This window comes from Rhinolophus hipposideros (genome assembly GCF_964194185.1).
Source record: "Rhinolophus hipposideros genome assembly, chromosome: 20".
Taxonomy (NCBI): Eukaryota; Metazoa; Chordata; class Mammalia; order Chiroptera; family Rhinolophidae; genus Rhinolophus; species Rhinolophus hipposideros.
Window position 1 is genome coordinate 33,821,077 of NC_138066.1, and position 25,860 is coordinate 33,846,936.

General features: G+C 33.8%; 1 protein-coding gene and 1 pseudogene across 3 annotated transcripts in view; both read right to left on the bottom strand.

Annotated features, from left to right (window-relative positions):
• The window catches only part of NPEPPS (aminopeptidase puromycin sensitive), a 72,064-nt gene that overhangs the window by 21,073 nt on the left and 25,131 nt on the right, over positions 1–25,860 (bottom strand). The window contains exons 3-11 of one of the 2 annotated variants that reach the window (XM_081027896.1): positions 16,808–16,885; positions 8,610–8,731; positions 6,974–7,081; positions 5,497–5,697; positions 4,944–5,040; positions 4,799–4,832; positions 3,846–3,960; positions 1,335–1,499; positions 402–506 (exon numbers count right to left, since the gene is read on the bottom strand). In XM_081027896.1, the coding sequence (XP_080884022.1) occupies positions 402–506; positions 1,335–1,499; positions 3,846–3,960; positions 4,799–4,832; positions 4,944–5,040; positions 5,497–5,697; positions 6,974–7,081; positions 8,610–8,731; positions 16,808–16,885 (1,025 nt within the window). Of the gene's footprint in view, positions 1–401; positions 507–1,334; positions 1,500–3,845; positions 3,961–4,798; positions 5,041–5,496; positions 5,698–6,973; positions 7,082–8,609; positions 8,732–16,807; positions 16,886–25,860 lie in introns of both variants that reach the window. The other variant, XM_081027895.1, reaches the window with a different exon arrangement.
• Positions 21,712–22,059, bottom strand: LOC308488291 (large ribosomal subunit protein eL34-like; annotated as a pseudogene). Its single transcript has one exon. The product of its transcript is annotated as a large ribosomal subunit protein eL34-like (transcript).

The window sequence follows — 25,860 nt, forward strand, 5'->3', positions numbered from 1 at the left end:
AAATCCAGGAGAGTCAGACCTCGGAATTTACAGTATATTTGCATATTAATACTCAAAAGCTAATTTATTCAAACCACTTGAGTGTCAGATTTACTGAAAAACATATATCCCCCTAATGTCTACTGCTTTTTAAGAAAGCATACTCTTTGCCTTTCACTTTTGCTTTTAAGTTTTATAACAGCGTCCCACCCACTCCCCAAACACCTGTACATCATTCATCAAGGGATCACAAGAGTCAATATAAAAAGAAATAAAGGTAAGCCAGAGCAGGGTAATATCCTTTCTAGATTCTAGAAAAAAATTACTTAGGAACTTAATCTAAATAAAATCTGACATTTTTCCATGAAAAACTATACGATTTCACTATAAAACAAGACTTAAAACTGTTGTTGTTTTTTTACCTTATCCCCAATGTAGTCATGTAGCATTCGGATGACAGATGCACCTTTGCTATATGATATAGCGTCAAATATCTCGTCAACTTCAGAAGGATGGCCCACACTGACCTGGCAGACAGTGTGATTCAGGGTTATGACAGGAAGCAGACAGCCTGTAATACTGAATTACATAAAAAGCTTTCTAGGAAAACCCTTCTGACTAAAAAGATACTGTTTTGCCTTTAGCTCACTCATAATGTACAATGATGATCCTCCAAGAGTGTAGGAACTAACACTGATACAGCGGAATATATAACCTGATCTCCATCATCTCTTAGGGTCTAATCTTGGCTCTGTTTTGCTGGGGGACAAGTCATTATACATCTTTTTTTTGGTGGTGATGGTGAGTAGGGGCAGGAAAGGGAGAAATGAAAAACATTTGCTTTCTTGCACTAGTTAGTATGGCTTACAATTATAAAGGACTCTGCTTAAATACGTCAAAGTAGATTATAAGTCTAGTTCTTTTGGAGCGAACTTTGTACCTTTAAATAAACTGGAACAAGAATAAGCTAAGTCAAGAGAATTAAAATGTATATAAAAACAGACAACAATAAAAAATATGTTCAGAATTTTCTTTGAAACTAACAATGGAATCATAATGTTCCCCTATGCATATTACCCAACAATTATGATTCTTCCGTATATTCAATAAAAATGTATTTAGTGAATGCTTATGGGTACACAGCACTTGCCTCTCCAAAGATCAAATTATTATACTGCCTACCTTAAGAAGAAACATAATTAGAACAGCCATGTTATATTTTCAAGACTGGAAATAAAAACTATAAAAACAAATGAAATTACCCACGCAATTTTCTTTTCCGTGTCCCAAGTATCTCTATAACAAATTACTTATTTTATTAAAAATGAGAGCAAATGGTTGAAATTATGGCTCACTTCAATAGGATGGCTGTTATCTAAGGCGTCAAGCTCCTGGGCACGGGTATAATCAGCAGAAACAAACTGAGTCCAGATATCATACTCTGGGAAGCAGTGGTCTACACACAGATATTCAATCCAGGATGCAAAGCCTTCATTTAACCAAAGATGAGTCCACCATTCCTAAAAACAAAAGATAGAAACACATAAAGAAAACAAAACGCTTGGCATTCCTCTAAATGCCAAACTCACCTGTCCCTTCCACTATACTCTAAAACTTACAACTTGATGGACTAAAATTCAGTTAAAAACAATTAATAAACAAGTCACATCTCTGAAAAAAAGAGATGCCTAAAGGAGATTCCAAGGAAGACCAACTGATGATATTAGCATGATGCCTGAGGGACATTTCAAAATATTGCTAAGGAACTTTTACTACAAAAAGTATAAAAGGAGGTAGGACAGTTTGGGGTGAAAAGGGGAGAGAGTGGATAAATGTAGGCTTTTTTCCCCTATATTATTTCCTATATTGTCATTCAGTTTAATAAAGATTTTTCTTTAAAAAAAACCAGAAAGCTACCAGGACCAAACAAGAAGAACTGGGAACTATTTCCATAATGACTGAGAAACATCATTGTTTATAGATGAGTTAAACTTTCTAGATAAATAGAAAAGCATTACTGCTTATATAAGGATTAGGTGAAATTAACAGAAATGTCATGGTAATAAGTAATTCAGTAATGAATGGTGATAAAGCATTTATGGAATATAAAATTCTTACCTGTTAATAAGAATTAATAGTGGAGTGGACAAGGAATATATATAATGGGTCACAGAGGAAAACCAACATTTTTTAAAAAATACAACTTTTTAGAAAGAGATTGCAATCTAATTTTCACTGAAGTTGATTAAATCTCATATAAAAAGGCAACACAAGATAAATGCTAAAGGACTAATGCGATGGTAAAAAACATGACAGCATTTTAAAATCCTGAAAAGATCAAATATTTCCAATTAAGTGATAAATGGCTATTTGTCGAAGTGTTTTGTGCATTTCTTTAACTAGTAGCCTCCACTAAGATAATCTGGTACAAAGCTAGTTATTCTCTAACCTATCTCTAAGCCCTTAAATTTCAGTTAATGAAACAATTGGCATCAATAACTAGGATAGTTACTCAAATCGAATAAAAAGTTGTTTAAAAGCTACATAGTAATGCATACATTTCCCCTCTAAAGTTTATTACTGGTAGTTTCAAAATAAAATCATAAAAAATAAAGTCTGCTGAAAGCTGAACAAAAAAATTGTTTAGCAGCAACAAACTTGCTGCGTTAATTAGAAAAGAACATTACTATACAGATTTGAATACAGGTAATAGCATACTTAATTCCACATTAAATTTAGTTTAAAAAAATTTTTTTTCGGCCCTAAGTAAAATTTAAACATCCAAAGCAAAAGGAAAGAGTTTACTTTCAAGGGCTGACTTTCTTCAGAAAATCTCTCAGACATGTCATAGTTGCTAAATATCTGACTTTCTTATTTCTGTGACATATAGACTCAACTAACATCCAAGTCAGGTTCTGCTCTGTGGCAGCCTAAAATGCCATCCGGGAATTTGGCTGGCTCCAGAATCTCCAGTTCTTTCTTTGCAGAGGTTACTTCTAGTTCACCTATTAAAACGTGCTTCCAAGCTCTCACATAATTGGCTGCCATGGATATAGTGTTTATTTAGAGCAGGAGTGTCCAAACTGTGGCCCGCCTTGTTAGTTGGCCCGCAGCAAATTCCAAAAATATATTTAGTTTACTTAAATAAACCAGGTGAGGCAATATGTACTTCATCTCGAGTGAGTGGCCCAGCTCTTTGTGTATTTTACTGCATATGGCCCTTGGTGAAAACCGTTGAAAAAAGTTTGGACACCCCTGATTTAGAGTAAGAGGGAAAGGTCAAGACTAGAGGACAATGATAATTCACTGCAAACATTATAATAAACAAGGATGTCAATGAGACAGTTGGAAATTTTAATATACTTTACTTATTCTGCAGTTCCTTTGCTTTCACTTCTATCAGATTTAAACTTAACATTTTAGAAAATGGAACAACTGGCCCCTAAAAACACTTCAACCTAATCGAAGATCAGTGTATTACTTAGCAGGTTACTGTCAAGCTAGTGAACTACATAATAAATATGACTCAGGAAACCAGTTAGCCTGGAATCTCACTGCCTGGAATCTGTCTACCTAAGAGGAATCTCATTCCCTCCCCCAAATTAGTATCGTGACTTCCCCTATTAGCAGGCAAATTCTAGAACAATTAGGAAGTATTTTCTGTTGAATAAAGATTGTCCACATGCTCTTGATCAACAGAGATTCTGATAAACACTTTTCAATGTGGATCTTTTAAAATAAAGTTTTCTTATCATTCAATTATTTTTTGGCATAATGCTCTAGGCAAACCTGAAATACTATCTAGCCAAAATAATATGCAGCAGGATGAAGATAAATATATTTGAGCACTTAAAAATATTAAATACCATAGTAACAAGATTTCCAAACCATTGATGGGCGAGTTCATGTCCCACAACCAGAGCAACCCACTGGCGTGATGAAGAACAGGAGTTTTTTGGATCAATAAGCAATGCAGTCTCCCTGTGTTAAAAAAAAATAAAATTAAACAATAAAAGCATTGCAATAAAAGCATGCATGCACAAGTAGGGGAGGTAGATTCAGACAGTAAATAAGATGGTCAAGTTAGGGATGTCAAGAAAACACTTCTTTAGCGTATACAGGATAGAAAAAGTTCCAGGAAGATTAAAGACTACGTCGACAGAATTCATACAACAGAAGATAAAACTGTGACACAAGTTTCATTATCAGTTTGTTGATAGGACAGCTGCCTGAAAATTTAGAAACACTTTGTCTAAGGTATTAGGGATTATTGTGCTAGAGACAGAGAGAAGACAGTTCTTCCATTAAAAGGAGGAGAGTGGCAAGTGCATTCCACAGTCTCAAAAAGAACACTGAGCAGGTTGTCCAAAACTTAGCTCATCGAAGAAGGCAATTGAAAGTAGAAGGCAAAAACTTGTTTACAGACCCTGCTTCAAAAATTATACAACCCAGATGTTTATACTGTGGTGACAGATACGTAAAAATTTGGCTGGAAAATATTAAATCGGGACAGTTCTTCAAGCTGGATAAATAATTATGAAACTACTGGGAGGAAGAGAAGGCACTGAAATGAGAAACTGAGCCAAAATGTATCTAAAAATGTTACTAGTGCCAGATGCTCACTTTAAAATCCTACACTCTCAGATAGTAGCACCAGAGGGTGTTCATCTGCTGTTCTTGAAATGTGTACGGAAGTGAGGGGAGGTCGGAAAATTCATGGCAGATCATAAAGCAGAAGACACTCAACTGTGATTAGGAGTAAAGCTCTAATGAAATCAGTGATTGAAAAGATAAGGCAGGGTAATGCATCATAACATACCTATAAGTAACAAGGCCCCAGTTCTCCATGGCACCTTCATAAAATAAATATAAACATTTATTGATATATATACATACTTCTTCCTCAAAATCACAAAATTCAAAAAAGTTATTACAATTCAGCAATAAAATGAAATTTACTTTACCAGCTGCAAAGTCTGCAATAGCAATGAGATCAATTTTAGGTAGAGGATAAGGAACATTGAAGTAGTCCTTATAAAAAGGCAGGGTTTTAGCAGCAACCTATAAAAGTATAAACAAAAGAACCATCTGATAAATATTTTATTGTAACTCATATAGAAATTCACAAAGGAATCCGGTTGCAAGCCAAAGTATTAAATTACTAGAAACCAACCCAGGGGAGCCCTACCTCCAAAGACTTCCTTAGCCCCAAATTTTGTATATGCTGGACAAACGTTAATCCAGTTATAACTTGTTATGAAAAAATATAATTACATATTTTCCCACCCACTCTCTGGATGAATAAATTCCACTCTAATATTCTCTTAATCATTATCTTGTAAAATGTTAATGCAACACCAAGGTTGGTAGTTCCAAAATTCTATTAAAAATAAAATCAAGGAGCACGACAAATTTCAGATTAAATTACAAATAACTGTACTAATAATTGATCAGAAATGTAAATTCCCCAACCTGGAGTTATGGACTGTTGGAACAATCCTCTTCAAGTACATTTACCTCTAACGCAAATTTTCCTTGCTCTGCTTTGCCAACAGGGGTGTAAACACGGACACACACACCATCTTTTGACCTTGTTTCTACAAAGTCATATTCACCCACAACAAATGCCACCAGATATGTCGACATGACAGGTGTGCGGGCAAACTTCACTTCCACTACATTTTCATCATCAGGGTATGGTTTCCGATCAATTACATTCTTTTAAAAAAAAAAAAAAAGGAAAAATTTAAATAGATTTACATTAAATACCTTACAGCGAACACTAGCCAAAACCTATAGGTATTGTTGCCTCTCCCTCCCCTTTTCCGGCACTGCTTACTTCTCTATCCCACCCAGTTCACTCAGTGCTTTCATTCTGTCAAGCTCTTTCCTATGAAGAAGGAAAGTGATCTGATAAAACACGTTCACACTAAGAAGTTCAGGGCTAACATGTTAAAACTACCAAGGATTTGTGAGCGAAAAGAAAACTTTTCCTGAATACCTATTATATGCCAGGTATTGGGATGTTTTAAGGCAGATCGCAATACTTTCCGAGTGAAATAAGGATAGGAGACAACAATTATTAATAAAAATAAAATGCAACTGTGGAATCTACATTTCAAAGGGTACAGATTTCTAGATTTAGAGTATTTTCTGTACCAAGGCTGGCTCTAAGCATATTTGTGAAGAAAACTCCACTTTGCCTTTGGAGCCCGTAAATTTCCCTTTGGTGTTCTCCCTCTTTTTCTTATTCAGGCTCTCAGTTTCCTCAAGATCTCTCTGTTCTTTCTTCCAAGGAAGACTTATTCAAGAACAGACCTGATAAATTCACACCAAATTGTAAATGCATATTTCAGTTTAACATATTAGTCTCCTCTCTAAGAATATTTGAGAAGAAAATGGCACTCTATCAATGGAATTCTCTCCACCAATAAAGAAGGCAAAAGCCAGTTGTTTTCAGGTGCAGTAGGCTTTTTCAAGTTCCCCAGATTCATATTCTAGGCTTTAGGCTACTCTATGTCTTAAAGTAGTCCTAGACAATACACTTCAAGTAGTGAATGCTTATTCTATTTATGAATGAGATCAATGACATCTGCGAAGAGAGCGTTATTACAAAAATACAATCAGCCAAAAACCTAAATATCCTTCATTATGTGGTTATATCTTTTGGCATTTAATAAGAAAGTCAGATTTTTTTTTTCTTTCAGGTAATATTTATTAAACTCATAACTTATTTAGGTTTCCAAATTAAAAGAAGTCGATAATCTTGTTAATACAGTTTACAAGGACTATCTTCCATGAACTGAGAAACTCTCCAAATAAGGCAATTAAGATACAATAGAGGGCTTACTGGAAATAAAGAAAACTAACATTTGTGTTCCTATTATGTATCAAGCACTGTGTTAGGTGATTTCATGCTATCCCATTTAATCAGCAGACTAAATATGCCAAATGCTTATTCAAAATGTAAATATACTTACAAACACATACATACCATGTTTGATAAAGCTACTCTGTCTTTAGGAACAACCAATGAGATATCAAAAGTTGCTTTGATGGCAGGCTCATCCCAGCAAGGAAAAGCCCTCCGAGCATCAGTAGCCTTAAAAAAAGAATATGAAATATAAATATCACTGAATTAACCTAACAGACTATTTCATGAAGTAACTGCCCTTCATTTTTTTTGTTTATTTATTTACATAATTCATTCACTTGTTCAAATATTTACTTTCTACAGTGCCAGGCAACAAGCGAGGCACTGACTAAAGAAAACACAAGGTTTACTTACTATCATTGCCAAATCAACAATTATCCAGGAACTAGGTCTGCTACAGTTCTTAACAATTTATAGTATAATTTATAATTGTATTTTTGTTTTTAATAAATTTCAAAAGTTTAATGGCTCCATCAATGTTAACACAATACAGTACACTGTAAAGATTCAGAGCTGAAATTATGAGATAGGTTGCCTCTCTGGCTTTCATTTCAAAAGTAAAAATGAAAATATTTTCAGAATCTTTGATGTATTTTGTTCTTTATCTGGAATGGCAGCAAAGGGAATAAAGACAGATGCTCTATCACATCTAAGCAGGTCATTCATTTAATGGCATTTCCATATACTACACATAAAATTGTCACAACTTGACCTACTTAAAGAGACCTCATTCTTTCTTTAAAAAAAAGTAAAAAATCAGCAAACTTGTTAAAGCAAAATAAAATTTAGTGGTTCAGTAGAATATTAGTTACAAAAGAAAGAAATGAAGTAAAACAGAACAAAATTAAAAAAATAGAACCAATGACAAGATTCTGTTATGAAAAGAAGTAACAAAATATGCAGAAGTAGAGGAAGCACACACTTCTGAAAAAGGATTTCTCCAAGAAAAAAATGTTAGATGGCTGATTGCATTCTCAGAAAATTAAATTATAAATTCTATCGAAGAATAAGACATTTGAAAAGTAATTAGAATGTAAGAACAGAAATAGTAGCATAGAAAAACTTAAATTAGGAGTAGCAGCAGTACAGAAATGAATTTATACTAGAGGAAATTAAATGAATGACCTGAATAACAAGATTTAAAAGTTTCTAAAATATACAAAGGACAAAGTGATGAAAGCAATCAAAGATATATTTGAGGGCTAGACACTGGAGCTAAACCTGCTATTAACTGATGTTTCTGAGTAGAGACCAAAAAATACACACACACACACACACACATGCACACACACACACAGACCCGTAATAAAATTTCAATATCTGAATTATTTTTATACTATGTAGGTTTCTTAATTAAAATTATCCTCTTAGTATTTGACACCTGTGGCTTTTCCTACTAAATTAATAGTAATGCTGTTTTATACACACACACAGACATATATATATAGAGATCTATATCTAACATATCTATATATCTATCTAGATATATAGAAATATGCTCTTTCCTAACCCACACTCCTAATTCCCTGCCTTCTCTAATGAAGGTAATTGGGTGAATATAAAATAAAAATCTAAAATCATGAACATAATTATGGCCAAAGGCACCTAGCCTCAAATAACCACACAAATGAGAGAATAAACCTTTGTCAGAATATCTAATTTAAGATCATTAATACTTCAGAGGAGAATACCATACCTCAAACTGTGTGACAGCAGCATAGCGTACTTCTCCAGAAGGGGTAGTATATTTACTTCTATAGAAACCTTTCATTTTGTCATTCAGCTCTCCAACAAAATCTATCTTTAAGGTTCCTGTACCTATCGAAGATAAATGAAAACCACTTTTATGGAAATGTTAAGTACAAGTTATCAAAAATAGGTCCTTAAGATACTAATTCAGTTGGCTATTTACAATGTTTAAATCATTCTTTCCTTTCTCAAATACTCCTGGCAATGGAGAGAATATAATATTTACTAAAGTACATGGAAGACTAATCCTAAAGTAAAAACTTAAAGTAATGTTTAGGGTGGGTAACTGATTAGAAAGTTCTTTAATTTTATTAACTTTATCTCAAATTACCAATACGTAAAGATAAAAACAGGAAAGGAAATGAACATTTATTATTAAATGTATAACATGCTATTGTGCATGGTGCTTTAAAAATATTTATAAACTTGGAAATAGATATTGTCTCCATTTTTCAGATGAGAAAACTGAGGCTGAAAGTTCAATAACTTGCCCAAGGTCACACAGTTAGTTAACTAAAATGCAATAAAAACTTAGGCCTGTTTAATCTAAAGTTCATGCTCTCTGCCAATTATACCATGTACACTGGTCGTTTTAGATGCCAATAACTTCATGCCAATAACTCTATCTTTCCGACAAGACACTATCTGTTCAATCCAAATGAAACACTAATTCCCTGTTGTTGTAAGGAACTATAGGGAATACAGATAATTTGATCAGCAAAAGGGCAAAAACTCCCACAGCCATTTCAGTCATTTGAAATCTGATATTAAACAAATACATTTAATCAATGATTAAATACAAATAAAACTGAGTATTTATTCAACCTGAATGTATATTCTATTGTTGTATAAGAGCAAAACCTGGACAAAATGGGAGTTTTTGTGAGTATATATACTTTCTTTCATAACAGAAAAAAAGATATTATCTAATAGTCATCTAAATTCAGATGCATGACAAAGCAATAATCCTATCCTACATTTTATAAATCAAGACAAGAAAAAAAACCCAGAAAAATGTTGACTTTGCAATTGATCCTTTTAAAGTACCTATTTATAACAGGATCTAGAGAATGGGAATGTAATGCATTAAAGATATAGTATGACTATAATTAGCCAATCATACCAAAACTTTTATATCCTAATTTTTTTTGTTGGTGGTGGTTTTTTGGGGGGGAGGAAGTGGCCAATTCCCTTATGGGGAATGTGTCCGGGACTGGGGGTTCAGGGGGGTGGGGGTTTCTCTTTAAGAACCATCACTGATTATTCATGCTCAGGCATGGAGACAGCCTCTGGTCCCTGTCTATAGGAGAAGCTGGTACTGGATTTTTGCCCCACCCCCCTACATCTTAATGTTTTAAACCATTTTGGAATGCTGTAGAGCAATGATACTGCCATTGTTCAAAATGTTCTTGACTCTTTCTCTGACATATCCTCTTGGATGGTCACAAAATCAAATCTTCACCTTCCAAAATTAAATTTGCTTCTTGAAAAGATCCAAAAGTAGTAAAGAGTCAGTCTACAAAATAAGTGAATAACAAGCTGCAAAATCTATTTCTAGACAAAACACTAAGTGTGTCTATGAAGTAATTACACCGGTTTGCCTATGTGCCTCAAACTGATTGTGAAAGTAATTTCAAATAAAAATTTCAGACCTTTGCAACAAAATCATTATTACAGAAAGTGGCACATTCTTAAAGTAATCATGCTGGGAAAACAAAACAACTGAAGCTCAATTGAATAGACATTTGTGATTATTTTTTAAAAATCAGACATTCTGTCTGAAGGGGACAATAAATAGTTTTGTTCTTTTAAAGAGAATGATAGATTACTGTGACAGTAAATATGAATACAGTAAAAGAATCTGAAAGAATTCTAAATGATTGATATTAAACAATTTAACTATATAAACAATACAAAATTTCTCCTTTCTTTAGGAATTGACTGATTTTTTTAAAAAAGTAGATATAGTCACATTAATAAAGTTTACAAGGAATATCTAATAAATTATAAAAATCTACTACCTTTAAAGAGAACTGCTTGATGGAATTTTATGTCACAATTCCATAAATGGAATTGGCAAGTCTGTTTTTACTAGGTTAACCATTAAGGTGTCTTTTATATAACTCATTCCATGGTAAATCTACTTTCCACTTTTGCTATTTGGAATAAAACTCATAACTAAGTAAGAAAGACTGCTTACACTTTTACTTGGTTTTAAATCTCCAAGGCCATCAAACCATAACAAGATATTGACAGTGACCACTTCCAAAAGTGGCATACTAAACAAAATACAAAGTATTGGGAAGGGTTATTACCTGAAATTCAAACAAAACACAAGTTAAAGTTTAAAAAAAAAATCATTAATAAATTTAATTAGTGTCACATTGTACAATACTAATTACAAAATATTTACTATTAATATAGAATTTTAGGGCAAGAACAGGAGGAAAAAAAGGACTTCCTGATTAATTTAACTTACCAAATTTACACTATATTAAGAACTGATTGCCAGATTGTCTAATTTTATACTTATTTGCACACATAACTTATAATACAATGCTTCCTCAAATTCCATACAATATTTCAATATCCAATGTATGCAATATTTACCTGCTTGGGGTGGTGACCCTTTAAAAACATACAAGAAGCTCATTTATAAATTAAACAACTGAAAATTTGGGGCTTCCATCAAAAACCTATTTACCTAACATTTAGAAGAGTATAATAATTATTGTAAAAGCTGAAGTAGATCTTTAATTAAATATTTTGATAAAAATTTAATGAGCCTACTAAATGCTATAAAAATGAAAGGTAGATTACACAAAAAGGGAGTAAAAAGGTCTTTGCTTTTGTGTCACCATTTCTTATGATCCTGTTTTTCACTCTTCAAAATGTTAGTATCTTCTAGTGTTTCTCCAAATAAATGCCACTCTACAGGATCCTTAACCAAAGATTCTGAGGTTATGTTAGGTCTTAAAATGATTATGGTAACCTAACCACTCACTATTCTAGAATGGTGCCAATTTCAGAAAAGATGTTTTACTTAGCTATGTAATAGTTGACATGACTGTTAAGTTTCACGAGACTAAACACAAAGGTTACTAATGTCCTCTTAATATATGTTCAATATTTACTTCATTACCAGAAGATAGCCCAAATGTACAACCTATTAAAATTTTTTGAAAATAAGGACTTCATTCTTAAAGCAAAGAATGAATGACTGGATAACTCTGACCCAGAGAATCTTGGGAAAATGTGGAAGTCAATGATTTTCAAACAGTTATTTATAGTTATCCAATAATTCAATGTAGTCACATCTATAAATAAGGTTTTTAAATTCTAATTTATTCATTACTTATTTATATTGTTATATTAGCTTAAAAATCTCCAAAACTCTGTCAAATTATAGTATACTAAAGGTCATAACTTTCCCTGACTTGTGCCTGCTTTTATTAGAAATGACTTCAGTTTACCATGTCTGCTGTTAATGGTCCTTGCCAGGAATGATGCAGCTCTTACATATTGATGATAAATGACATCTTATACATATATAAATAAGGGGAAAAGAAGAAGGGTGCAGAATATTATGTGTGGCATGTTAACTTCTGTTTTTAAACAGTATATAAACAAATGCTTATAAAAGCATGGTACAATTTTGAAAGGATATATAAGAAACAGGCTGCTTCTGAGGACTGGATCTGAGAGAGATGAAGACAGGAATATAATGACAAACAAACTTTTGCTATATATCATTTGAATTTCAAACTATCTCCACATATTATATACTGTTTGCGTTCAAATCCAGGCTCTGCCGTTTACTAGCTGCTGACCATGGGCAAGTTATTTAAGTTAATTAAACCATCTTTGTGCCTTAGTTTCTTTATCTATAAAGTGGAGATAATAGAATCTATCTCGAAAAGGATTTAAATAAGTTATTATTTGTGATGCACATATGACAGTACATGGCACTAATTAAACATTCAATAGATACATGTGTATATTATACATATACATAAATATACCACACACACACTCACACACACCTAGCAGTTTCTTTCTACTCTTACCTGGTGAATTCTAACAAACACATTATGGTTTCTTTTGATAATTACAGTATCTTTAATTTTTTTCATTTAAAATGGTGGTGTCATATTTCCTAATGCTGAACAAAAACTGAATCTATGTTATCTTTTTTTTCTATACATGTTAGGTTTTGGTATCAGACTATTTTTTTTAAGTTTTTAAATATTTTTGCTCCTCTCTTCTCCATATTTATTTCACTAATTTCTGCTCTTAAATCATTTTTTTTTAAAGATTTTATTGGGGAAGGGGAACAGGAGTTTATTGGGGAACAGTGTGTACTTTCAGGGCTTTTTTTCCAAGTCAAGTTGTTGCCCTTTCAATCTTAGTTGTGGAGGGCGCCGTTTAGCTTCAAGTTGTTGTCTTTTCAGTCTTAGTTGTGGAGGGCGCAGCTCAGCTCCAGGTCCAGTTGCCGTTTTCCAGTTGCAAGTGGCGCAGCCCACCATCCCTTGCAGGAGTCAAACTGGCAACCTTGTGGTTGAGAGGACGCGCTCCAACCAACTGAGCCATCCCGGAGGCAGCTCAGCTCAAGGTGCAGTGTTCAATCTTAGTTGCAGGGGGCGCTGCCCACCATCCTTTGCGGGAGTCGAGGAGTTGAACCTACAACCTTGTGGTTGAGAGCCCACTGGCCCATGTGGGAATCCAACCAGCAGCCTTTGGAGTTAGGAGCCTGGAGCTCTAACCGCCTGAGCCACCAGGCCGGCCCTGCCCTTAAATCTTTATTTCTGTCTTCTACTTTCTTCAAGTTACCTGTTCCCTTTGTCTAACTTTGATCTTGATGCTTAGCTAATTAATTTTCAGTCTTTCTTCTTAGCTAACTATGCTCTCTGAGTAATGTTTTACTTGTAACCCACATGTGTTGATATGTAGTAATTTCATTATTCAGTTCTAAGAATTTTCTAATTTCCATAACAAGTCATCTTTGGCTCATTAATTTTCAGATATATAATTTTTCCAAATACACGAAAAGGGATGTTTTTTGTTTCTCTTTTGCTATTGACTTTAATCTTTTCACAGCGTGAACATAGAATGTAGTCTGTAATGATACAGATTTTAAAATTTTTAAAGATTTTATTTCATCAAAGTAGTAGTTCATAGCTTGAAACTCATATAATACTATATAGGTCTACATATATAAGTTGCAGGTCCCTGCCCAATGTTATCCTATTCCCCACACTGCCCCAAGTAGCAACTCTGATTTCTAAATACCTTGCTTATATAGCAATTTCTTCAGTCTTCAATTTTACACATTATTTTCTTCTTACTATTGAATGTGAAGTTTTGGCTAAATTACATCTCCCACTATTATATCTTTATTAAATTCTCTCTGCACTTGCAAATCTGAAAATATCTTTATTTTACTCTCTTTAAATGACTAAGCATGGAATTCTAGGTTGAAACTCAGATTCACTCATAATTTTGAAGGAATGGCTTCATTAGAGTATAGTTTCTGTGGTTCCTGATGGTAAGTCTACTGCAATTCTGATCCCTGAACTTTGGAGATAATCTGTCAGCCTCCCCTCCTTCCTTCCAACCCTCTCACCTTGGGGAGAAACTGTTTGAGAGCCTCACTTCATTCCTAAAATTTGCTTTGGTGTGGGACTTTTTACATTTATTGAGTTAGTCCTTCTCAATGTTGTACCTTTTCAAACTCAATGCAAGGAAATTTTCTTGTTTTGTGTCTTTAATAATTTCTTCTTCCTATTTTCTCTGTCCTCTCTTTTGCTAGATGGATGTTGGGTCTGCCGCCAGATTGGTCCTCAAATCATCCTACTGTTTGGAAGATTCCTCTATTTCATATTCTAAAACTTCCACTGGTTTTTTTTAATTCCTATTGTATTATAATTTCCAAAAGTTTTCTTGCTCTGATTCTTTCTTTTTGGTGATATTCTGCCCTGTCCTTGTTTGATGAAGAGATATTAACTATATCTCTAAGGATATTAATTGATTTTGGGTTTTTTTGAGAACCCCCTTTCCTCCTTCCTTTCTCTTTTTCTCCCTCCCTCCCTCCCTCCTTCACTCCCTCCCTTCCTTCCTTCCTTCATAAACACAGACATTTATTCCTCATAGTTCTGGATACTAGAAGTCCAAGATCAAAGTGCCATCATGGTTGGGTGAGGACCCTCTTTCCGGTCACAGACTTCTCGTCATGTCCTCACATGGTGGAAGGGCTCTTTTCATTTGTTTTGCTTCTTCCAAGTTCCTATACTTTTATTATACTTATTGCTTTGCTTTTTGCTCTATCTTTCACATTAGAAGTTTTATCAAATGTCTGGTAACTGTTGCCCCAATGACTTCGGGTTTGGCCATGCTACTTGCTTTGGCAATTGAAATGTGAATGGACATCAAGTACACCACCATCCATACAGTGTCTTTGTGGTTTGGCTCTGTCCCTGTCCCTGAGCTTCTGCTCTCTGCCATGTGAGAACAGCATGCTGCAGACAGTGGCACTCACTGCAGGTCCTAGAAGGAGAAGACGTGTGAGCTAAGTGGGGCTCAGTCAAGTTGCTGATATGGCTGCAGATGATCGCCAGTCCTCACAGGGCCATGTTTAAGCAAAACTATTTGTTGTAAGCCACTGAGATTTGTGACCCCATTTTTGAGTTTCAATGTACACATACTCATATATATATATATAATATTTCTGAAAGGATTCACCAGACAGTGGAAGTGGAAGGAGTCAGAGAGAGAGAATCTCAATTTTTTTGTGTTATATTCTTACGTATCTTTTAATACATGTTTATGGCAAAGCATTTATTTTTATAATAGTTTCACACATAAAAATCCTAGTTAGCAAAAGGCAAAATGAAAGGTCGTTACAAGCCCTGAAATAAAAGACAAAACTTCTCCAACTTAAACTTTTTCTAAAAATACTTTTATATTAAGGCAAAATATTCTCCGTATAAAAATTATGGAAACCCAAAACAGGTATAAATAAGATTAAAAATCATCAATTATGTCAACAACCAGACGTATCATTTTCTTTGCACCGTGTCAGAGGTATGATTCATCACCCTGTATATGTAATTTTGTATCCTGCTTTTTAATTTTATTTTATAATAAGCACTTTACAGTGTTAAGAATTCACAAACCTCACTTTTAATTGCTATATATATTCCACCATACAGATATGACATAATTAACTTAATTATTTCCTTAGAGTTGGACAAACATACTAATTCCAATTTTTTACTGCCTTAAGTAATGTCTCAGTAAACATTTCTAGACATAAAGCATTTCCTATATTTATGATTTTTCTTTAGAATATACTCCTATTACCAGAATTGCTGGGTCAAAAGACATGAACTTGTTTCGTCTCTTGAACATACTGCCCGACTACTTCTAAATAAATTACATGAATTTACACTCCCACCAATAATATCAAGGCAGTCACATCAAGAATCATGAAAATTTTTTTTTAATTTCAACTTACAGGAAAGGCAAAAACTGGTATAACAATAACTGGTGTTTTGATGTTACTCATTACTAGGAAACTAAATATCTTTTCACATGTTTATTAATTGTTTGCATTTTCTTTCATATGAATTATCTGTTGCTTTTCACTTGCTCATTAATCAAAGTCGTAGTGCTTTACCAATTGATTCATATATAATTTCTTCCACTATCTTAAGCTTGGAAAGTCTTCTATTTTCTTTGTGCTTTTATACCTAATAATAAATAGTTAACATATCAACAAATCTTTCCTTCCATACTCTCACTAGCACACTATCTATCTAGTCTCCAGATGTACATCAAAATCATTTGAGGGACATTCATCTCAGAGATTTGGATTCAACTAGTAATAGATGGAGCTAGGTAAATGTATTTTTAAAAACTCGAAACCGAAAGGTGAAAAACAATGCATTACATTCTAGGGTAGAATGAGCATTAGTTTTTGGTCTGTTCTTTTTCCATTTTTTCCCCCTGGTGTCCCAAAAGTTGCAATGAACCTAACTTTAATCTGCTGAAAACAATGAGGGTGAAAAATGACAAACAACAAATTTCTCTGGAAGAAGAAAGATATCATTATTAATCACGGGATTTTAGAAAAGTCACATCTCTTACCTGGCTGGAGAGTACTAGGAAAAGACAAGGTGACTTTTTCGTCTTCATTCTGATAGTTAAATCCTGTAGCATGTATTTCTGGAATGGAAAAAAAACACACATTGAAATAAATCTGACTTTACCGATAAGACTAAATCCAGACTGTAGCAATTAACATTTTCAAGAGCAAAACATCTACTAAATATTCCTTTTTTTTAAATAACTACTCCACCATCTTAACCGGAACCAGAAACTAAATATTCTTAATTTAATAAATTAAGTTCCTACTAACAAGAGTGTCATTACAAACTAACCTACTTAAGGCCACGTTACCTAAGTCCAATATGTTCTCTAAAAACAATCCTTAAACATCCTCCATTAATTCACAAAACTTTATGATATAAGGGAAATAGAACTACTATAAATGTGAAAAGGTTTTCTACCGGATTCTCAGACATGCTTCATTCTCACCTTTGTGTGACTATATTGCTTTCTATGTTTCAGTCTCATTCATGAAAATTTGAAGACTAAGCAAACAGCTGAGATTTCAGTGTTAAAAATAGTATCAGTGAAAGTTCTCTCTGCCACCCAAAGATAGGTAACAATTCCAACTAAGACATAAATCATATTTACTCTTAGTAAAATTCTTTGTTGTCACATTTTACAGAAATGAAGATGAAAACAGATGTGTGGATTAAATTAAGGATTCAAGTTACTCTCCACCAGGAGTGAGAAGAGACTGCTTACTTGACTGATACTTCAGAAAACTTAATTGCCACTTCAGAAAAAGCTAAGCAGATCAACTTCTAACCATATCACATCCCCATCCCAAATGAAAAGTTGGCCAAAGAGGTAGCCTTAATAAGCACATGAAAAGATGCTCAACATCACTGCCCATCAGGAAATGCAAACCACAATGAGATATCACTTCACGCCCACTAGGATGACTATAATCAAAAAAGACAGATAATAGTAAGTGTAAAGGAGGATGTAGAGAAATTGGTTGATAACATTGCTTGATAGTAAGAAATGTAAAATGGTGCAGCCACTTTAGAAAACAGCCTGGCAGTTCCTCAAAAGATTAAATACAAGAGTTATCAATATGACCACTCCTACGTATATATCCAAGAGAAATGAAAAACTATGTCCACAAAAACTTATACACATGTGTTCACAGTAGCATTATTCGTAATAGCCAAAAAGTGGAAACAACGCAAATGTTCATCAACTGATGAACAGATCAAATGTGACATACAACAAAACATTTCACAACAAAAGAAATGAAGTGCTGATATATGCTACAATATGGATACACTTTGAAAACATTATGTTAAGTGAAAGAAAATAGAAACAAAAAAGGCCACATATTTATGAGAAATGTCTAGAATAGCAAATCTAAAGAGACAAAAAGTAGATTAGCGGTTGCCTAGGGCTGGACAGGTGAGGGGAAACGGGAAGTGACCAGTCACAGGCACTTCCATTTTGGGGTGATGACGTTCTAAAATTGATTCTGGTGATGGCTGTACAACTCTGAATATATTAAAAGCCAATGACTGAACTGTGTATTTTAAATAAATGAATTGTAGGGTACGTGAATTATACCTCAATGAAAGTGTTATGAAAAGAGGTAGCTTTATCAGTCACAGGCTTATGTTAGATATGGGTAACAGTGATTCAGATTAAACAACATTCTATTAAGTCAGGCAACAAGATGCCCCCAATTTATTCTTTTTTTTTTAATGAATCACCCAAAGATTCAATTTCCAATGTTTCTAATATCATTATGGTTCAAATATATCTTTATAAAGCCAAAATCTTTACAAAACCAGTAAGAAACTATAATTTCAGATTTTAAAAGACCTTGAACCAATTTTACAGATGAAGAAAATGAGGTATATAAAGTTAGTGATTTGCCTAAGGTCATACACGTAGTAGCTAGACTAGAGCCAGTTCCCCTCCTACGCCTATTGCCAAAATTCTTTCTACTATTATAAGCTAGCTCCTAAATTTGAACAGAAACTCAAGACTTAGTATATACACAATACTGATGAACTCTCTACTGAAACAATGACTTTTGCTGGCAAAAAACTAGATCTTTGCTCTGATTCCCAAGAATAAAATGATACTTAGGCTATAGGAAAGCCAAGAATCACCTCAATGCTTAAGAACGTAACTTTCTGAAAAATATATTAAACAGCATTATGGTAGCTCTGAGGCACTGTGATCAAAGACAGTCTCCATAAAGGTTTACTAAAGCTAACTTTTTTTTATAAATGCACAAAAAAAGCTTTGAGCTGGTAAGAAATGAAAATATATTTTAAAAAGAATAGAGTTTTAAAATTGGAACAATCAAGTATTGTATTAATAGATTCCATTCTATGGCATATGCTTCCAAATGCACATATTAACTATATTACATGTGTACAAAAAGAGCAAAATTTCCTCCAAAAGTCTCTTACAAAAGAGGGAGTAGTCATATATTTGAATTCTTAAAAAGTCTCTTTTATTATGGGATACTCTTCCAAGTACTTTATATCAGACAACATACTACTTTGCAAACATACATTAGAGTTTGAAATAACCTTGGTCAATCACAGTTTTGGATATTCTGTAAATGGCACCACCATTTATCCAGTGGCTCAAGCCAAAAATATAGAATCAACCTGCCTTCCTCTATGTCTGTCTGTCTCTCATACCACAATCCAGTAAGTAAATTCAATAGCCTAGATCTTTAATCCCAGACTTTTCAATGCCGCCAGCACTGCAACCCCAGTCCAATGTACCATTATTTGTTTCCTAGACCACTATAAGAACCTCTTAACTGTTTCCACTCTTGCTGCCATATAGTCTATTCTTCTTCACACAACAGAAGGAGTAATGAAAGATTAAAGGCTCTAATGAAGTCCCAAAATAGTATTCAGAATTGAAAGCTAAGTCCGCTTGAGGTTGGCAAATATTTGTTAGAGAGAAAAAAAAAGCACTAACCATAAAAGAAAAAATTTGGTAGATCAGATTTCATTAAAATTTAAAACTTGTGACTATCAAAAGACACTGTTAAGAAAATGAATAGGCAAATCACAGACCAGGAGTAAATATTTTACACAGTTACACACACACACACACACACACACACACACACACACACACACACACACACCAAAGAACTTGTATCCAGAATATACATAAAAACTTCTACAACTCAATGATAAAGACAGACAACTCAATTAAAACATGGGCAGAAACTTGAGCAATTTCATAAAGGAAAATACATGAATTTTTACCAAATTTCATTTGCCAAAAAGCAAATGAAAAAGTACTCAACATCAATAGTAGGGATATGCAAATTAAAACCACAATAACATACCCTCTAGAATGGCTGAGTCTAAAAAGACTCAACAAAAATGTTGTCATGAAGTAGAACAATGACTAGAACTCCTATTTTGCTGCTGGTGCCTCTTTCTTATTCTTCAAAGACTGCAAGCATTCTCCAACCTCAGGGTTTCTGCAACTCCTCGAAAAGTTCTTTCTCTACACATTTTATGTCATTCAGGTCTCTGCTCAAATCACTTCTTTAGAGATCTGTCCTATCACCTTAAAGAATATCCCTCAACGTACATCCTCTTTCTGAGCATTTATCACTACTTTACATTACATATTTATTATTGTCTATCCTTCCTAAATGAATAGATGTATCTGGAATGTTGATTCTTGGTTTTGTCCAGGACTCTATCTCCAACGCTAGAACAGTTTCTGGTATATAATATATTCAGTAAATATTAGCAGAATGAATAAATCACTTCAAAAAGCAATAGACTAAGTGATTATGTTGTGCAGATCAATACTACTCATACAAGATACATTAATGAGGAACCACCTTTACTACTGTGTTTCCCCGAAAATAAGACCTAGCTGGACAATCAGCTCTAATGCGTCTTTAGGAGCAAAACAATATAAGACCTGGTCTTATTTTACAATAAGACAGGGTACAACATAACATAATATAACAAAACAAATACTGGGTCTTATATTAATTTCTGCTCCAAAAGACGCATTAGAGCTGATTGTCCAGCTAGGTCTTATTTTTGGGGAAACATGGTACCACTACATATCACCCAGATTAACTGTGTATTTAAATAGCAGAACAGCAAAGACAAAAAGCAGCTGGGATAGGGAGGTTGGGAGAAAGACTATTTTTAAAGAAACAACAACAGCCTGACAGCTGACTTCTTAAGAGTAACAGTGGAAGGAAGATGACAATGGAATAAAACAATCAATGTACTTAAAATTAACTGCCAATCTAGGATTTTATAGCTAACAAAAATAATCTTCAAAAATGAAGATGGCATACATATCTGTCAAAACTCACTGAATTGCAAAATAGACATAAAATTAATACATTTAATTGTATGCAAATTATACTTCAATAAAGTGGGAATTTAAAAATGAAGGTTAAAAAAAATAAAGTAAAACAAAAATATGCTCAAAGACACAAAACCAGAGCACCATCAACAGACCCAAACTAAACACTACAAAGGATATTCTTCAAACAAAAAGAGAATGATTTTAGAAGAATTGCTAGAATGAAGACCAACAAAAATGGTAAATATTTGGGTAAAGCTAAATGGATGTTATACCATATAACACAATAACAATGCCTTATGATTTTAAAATAAATAAAACTACATATATAAAAAATTAAACTATCACAACAATAGCACGTAAGTCGGAGGGAGATAAATAGAGAATAAGTGCTCTAAGATCCTTGTATTATCCAGGAGAAGGGTAAAATGATCGATGAACACTGGATTTTTTAAAAGTCAGGGATGGCTACTGTAATTCCTGGGGTACTGATACATATCCAAATAACAAGATTATTCTTTTTAGCCTTTTAATTGTTTTTATTACTTAACTAAAGCTTCATTTTTTTATTTAGCTTTCTGACTGTGATTGTGCCTTAACACTTTCACAACGATTTTCTGCTCCTCGATAAGGAAAGCACGCTTGATCCTGCCACAGACACATTTAGCACACATGGATCCACCATAGGGCCTGCTGACATGCTTTTCCGTTTTAGACAACCTCATCAGAACTTTAGGTCTCACTGCACGAACTCCACGAACTCCATGAAGTCAACCACATGCAAATTGTGGTGCTTTCCCAACCTTCTTGGTATAAAGGTAAACAATTCTATTACCAGGGGTTCGGGAAAGCCTAGTTTTGTTAGAAGCTGTATTGTAGGACAGCCTCCAATGGTATGTCAAACGCTGGCCCATCCTGAATGCCTGTAGACACCATCTCCCCAACAAAAAAAAATTTTAAAAACCTTTCTAATGAAGAGGATACGAGAAAGCACATAAGAAAAACTTGTAGATTTAAAGCCAAATAACAGTAATTACATTAAATACAAGTGGATTAAATGCTTTACTTAGAAGACAAAGATTTTCCAGGTTGGAACTGAAAAGAAAAAAAAAGTACTATGAGCTATTTACATGAGCTAAACCTAAAACACAACGATTTAGAAAAGGTAAAGGGAAAGAATTAGAAAAAATATGGTATGTAAACATTAGCCAATAATTTACAAAACATGCAGGGGGAAAAATCAGTAAAAATGAAGATTTAAACAAAATTAACAAACTTGACTTAGTAATACATATACAAAACATTATATCCAACAAATACAGAATCACCTCTTTTAAAGCATTCACAAACCATTTTAAAAACTGACCATATCTTGGGCCATAAAGCAAGTTTTGAGATCCAAAGAAATGAAATCATATAGTGTGTTCGCTGACCATAATAAATCTAGAAAATCGCCAGGTACACCTAAAAATTCCATGGATCAGAAATCAGAAAACATTTTGAACTGAATGATACTGAAAAATACTACGTATCAAAAAATGTGGAAGCAGATCAGTGGTTGCCTGGGGATGGGGGCAAAAGGGAGAAATGGATCACAAAGGGACATGAGGAAATGTGGGGTGATGGATATGTGAGTTATCCTGGTTGTAGTCATAGGTCAAAAAGTATCAAATTATACATTTTAATATGTATAATTTGTTGTATGTCAATATTGCACATACCTTCATACAGCTATAAAAAAAGGGAAGAAAAAAGGAGAAAGAGGAGGTGGAAGAGGAGCAGCAGCAGCAACAGTCACAGCCTGGAGAATTTTCCCCAAAACAAAGATACGAAAAAAAAGTTTGGTATGCAGCTAAAAGCAGTAAATTTTTAGGAGTAAAATCTATAGCTTTAAATTAATATACTAGAAGAGCAATTAATAAGCCAAGGCATCCACCTCAATAATTTTTTTTTTAATTTGTTTTTGGGAAGTTTTAAAAAACTACAAAACAAATTCACAGAAAAAGCTTTCAATTGAGGATTTAAAAATCAAGTTGGTTCTTTGAAAAGACTGATAATATTGACAAAGATCTGGGGATTAGAGGGAAAAAAGAGAAGGCACAAATAAAACATACAAATAAATATAACAAATTTATTAAATTATTTATATAAAAATATAAAGACATAAGTAAAATTATGTTTTAAGAGTTTTGATAGCTAAGATCCCTTATAATTGTAATGTGAAACTATTTACAGCAGAGGTTTCTCAAACAGCGTTCTGTGGCAGTTCCAAATATGAATTACCAGTCTGCCAAAATACTGATCTCCTTGGCCCTTGGGTCAGCCACATAGGGCCTGAGCAATGAGAGATCTCTGACACCCTCCTCGTGTGAGCCTCTTCTTTCCAGTATACCAGAAAATATTATCATTTCCTATTAGTTCTTGGAGAGGGGGGAAGTCAAGAAGCATTGATTTGAAGAACAACTAATTCTTCCAGCTCAGAATTAAAGATCATCACATGTATTGTCATAAAGACAAAAGAGAAATAAGTGATAGTGAGGACATGTGGAAAAGGAAACCCTTGTATACTGTTGGTGGGAATGTAAATTGGTACAGCCATTATGGAAAACAGTACGAAGGTTCTTCAAACAATTAAAAATAGAACTACCTTATGATCCAGCAAACCCACTTCTGGGTGTGTGTATATATATAAAGGAAATGAAATCATTATCTCCCATGCTCATTGCAGCATTATTTTAAATAACCAAGATATGGAAACAATCTAAATGTCTATCGATGAATGAAGAAAATGTGGGGTATGTGTGTATACACAAGATGAATTATTATACAGTCTTAAAAAAGAAGATCCTACATTTGTGACAACATGGATGAAACCTGAGGACATTATGCTAAGTGAAACAGACCAGACAGAGAAAAATAAATACTGCATGATATCACATATAAGTGATCTAAAATAAACTTGTAGAAGCAGAGACTAGAATGGTAGTTGCCAGAAGCTAGGGGGAGGGGGAAATGGGGAGATATTGATCAAAGTGTACAAAGTTTCAGTTATGCCAGAGGAATAAACTCTGGAGATCTACTGAAGAGCAATGTGACTACAGTTAACAATGCTGTGTTATATACTTGAGATTTGCTAAGAGGGTAGATCTTGAAACAAAGAGAGACAGAAGAGAGGGGGAGAGAGGGAGAAAGAGAGAAGGAGAGAGAAGGAAAATGGTAACTATGTGAGATGATAGATATGTTAGCTTGTGATGATTATTTCATAACATATATGTATACAAATATATCAAGTTGAATACCTTAAATACATATGCTTTTTATTTGTTAATCATACCTCAGTAAAACTGGAAAAAACAATAACATGTAATATAATATCATATAATATTACAGAATAAGTTTTTCCTCTCTATTTAATCTAAAAATTACATAATTTGCAATTTTTATACTCTCCATTTCCTTATTATTTAAAACACTGTCTATCTGTGTAGGATGATAGCTCCTACATCCTACATCCACGATAGCTCCCAGGCCCATGCTGGTATGAGCCTTGCGCTCCCCCAGCTGAGGCTGTCGGTCGCCAGTTGGCTGCTCACAGCAGCTCACGGCAGCCCAGCTCCAGGGAGAGCCGGTGTTCACAACCTTAGCTGTAGAGGGTGCAGCTCACTGGCCCGTGTGGGAAGCCAACCGGTGACCTCAGCGTTAGGAGCTCGACGCTCCAACCACCTAAGCCACTGGGAGGGCCCCCAATTAGTTAGTATCTTGATTGTATTCCTCAAAAGGAAGTAAATACAAATTAAAGCTGATAAAATAATCCCACATATAATATTTACTGAATACCTACTATATATCAGATACCATGGAAGAACACACGTGAAAAAGAATGAATCATGGCTGGTGTTCCTTAAGGAACCCAGATTCTCATAAGTAGTAGTATAGACACAAACAGATCATTATAATACGGTGTGGTTAAATTAATGACAGGCAATAGACTGTAGTGATTAAGGCCATGGACCCTAGAAGCCAAACTGCCTGAGTTTGAATGAGTTACCAGTTTTATGACCTACAGTAAATTACATAACCTCTCTGTACCTAGGGTTGTTGTCTATACGAATATGCAATACACTTAGTGTCTGGCATATAGTATGCAATGAATTCCTCATTATTTTTATTAGTAGTACTATTAAACACTATCATTATTATGAAAAATAATACACTTGGTTGGGCACCAAACCTGGTCTGGACATTAGGGAACCTAATTTAGGAAGACAAATGTACTTTCTATAATCAAATGATAAGTCATCTAAATTCTTAAAAAACAACAGTCACTAAAGCAATCCAAATCACCTTAAAGGTGTTTAAATAATGATTTGAAAACTTCACAAATACAAATAAGATAAATTCAAAAACTATTATTTACTCATATACTTTATATTGGAATATAACATATGGAAACTTGACTACTCCTTATCAGAGTCTTTTGCTATCATTCAAAACCAATTAAAGTGAAAGTGAAAGAATCCCAGTATGTACAATTGCAAACTTCATGTCCTTTATCTTTGACTTATACCAAAAAGGAATAAATGGGTTGGCTAACAGTATCATTTGTTCTTTCTAATGCAAGGATTTATTCCATCTGACTCTAGTTTGAGCTAACAGTACTTATACATTACTTTTTAAAAATGGATCCATTCTGCACAGAAAGAACAGTTCATGGA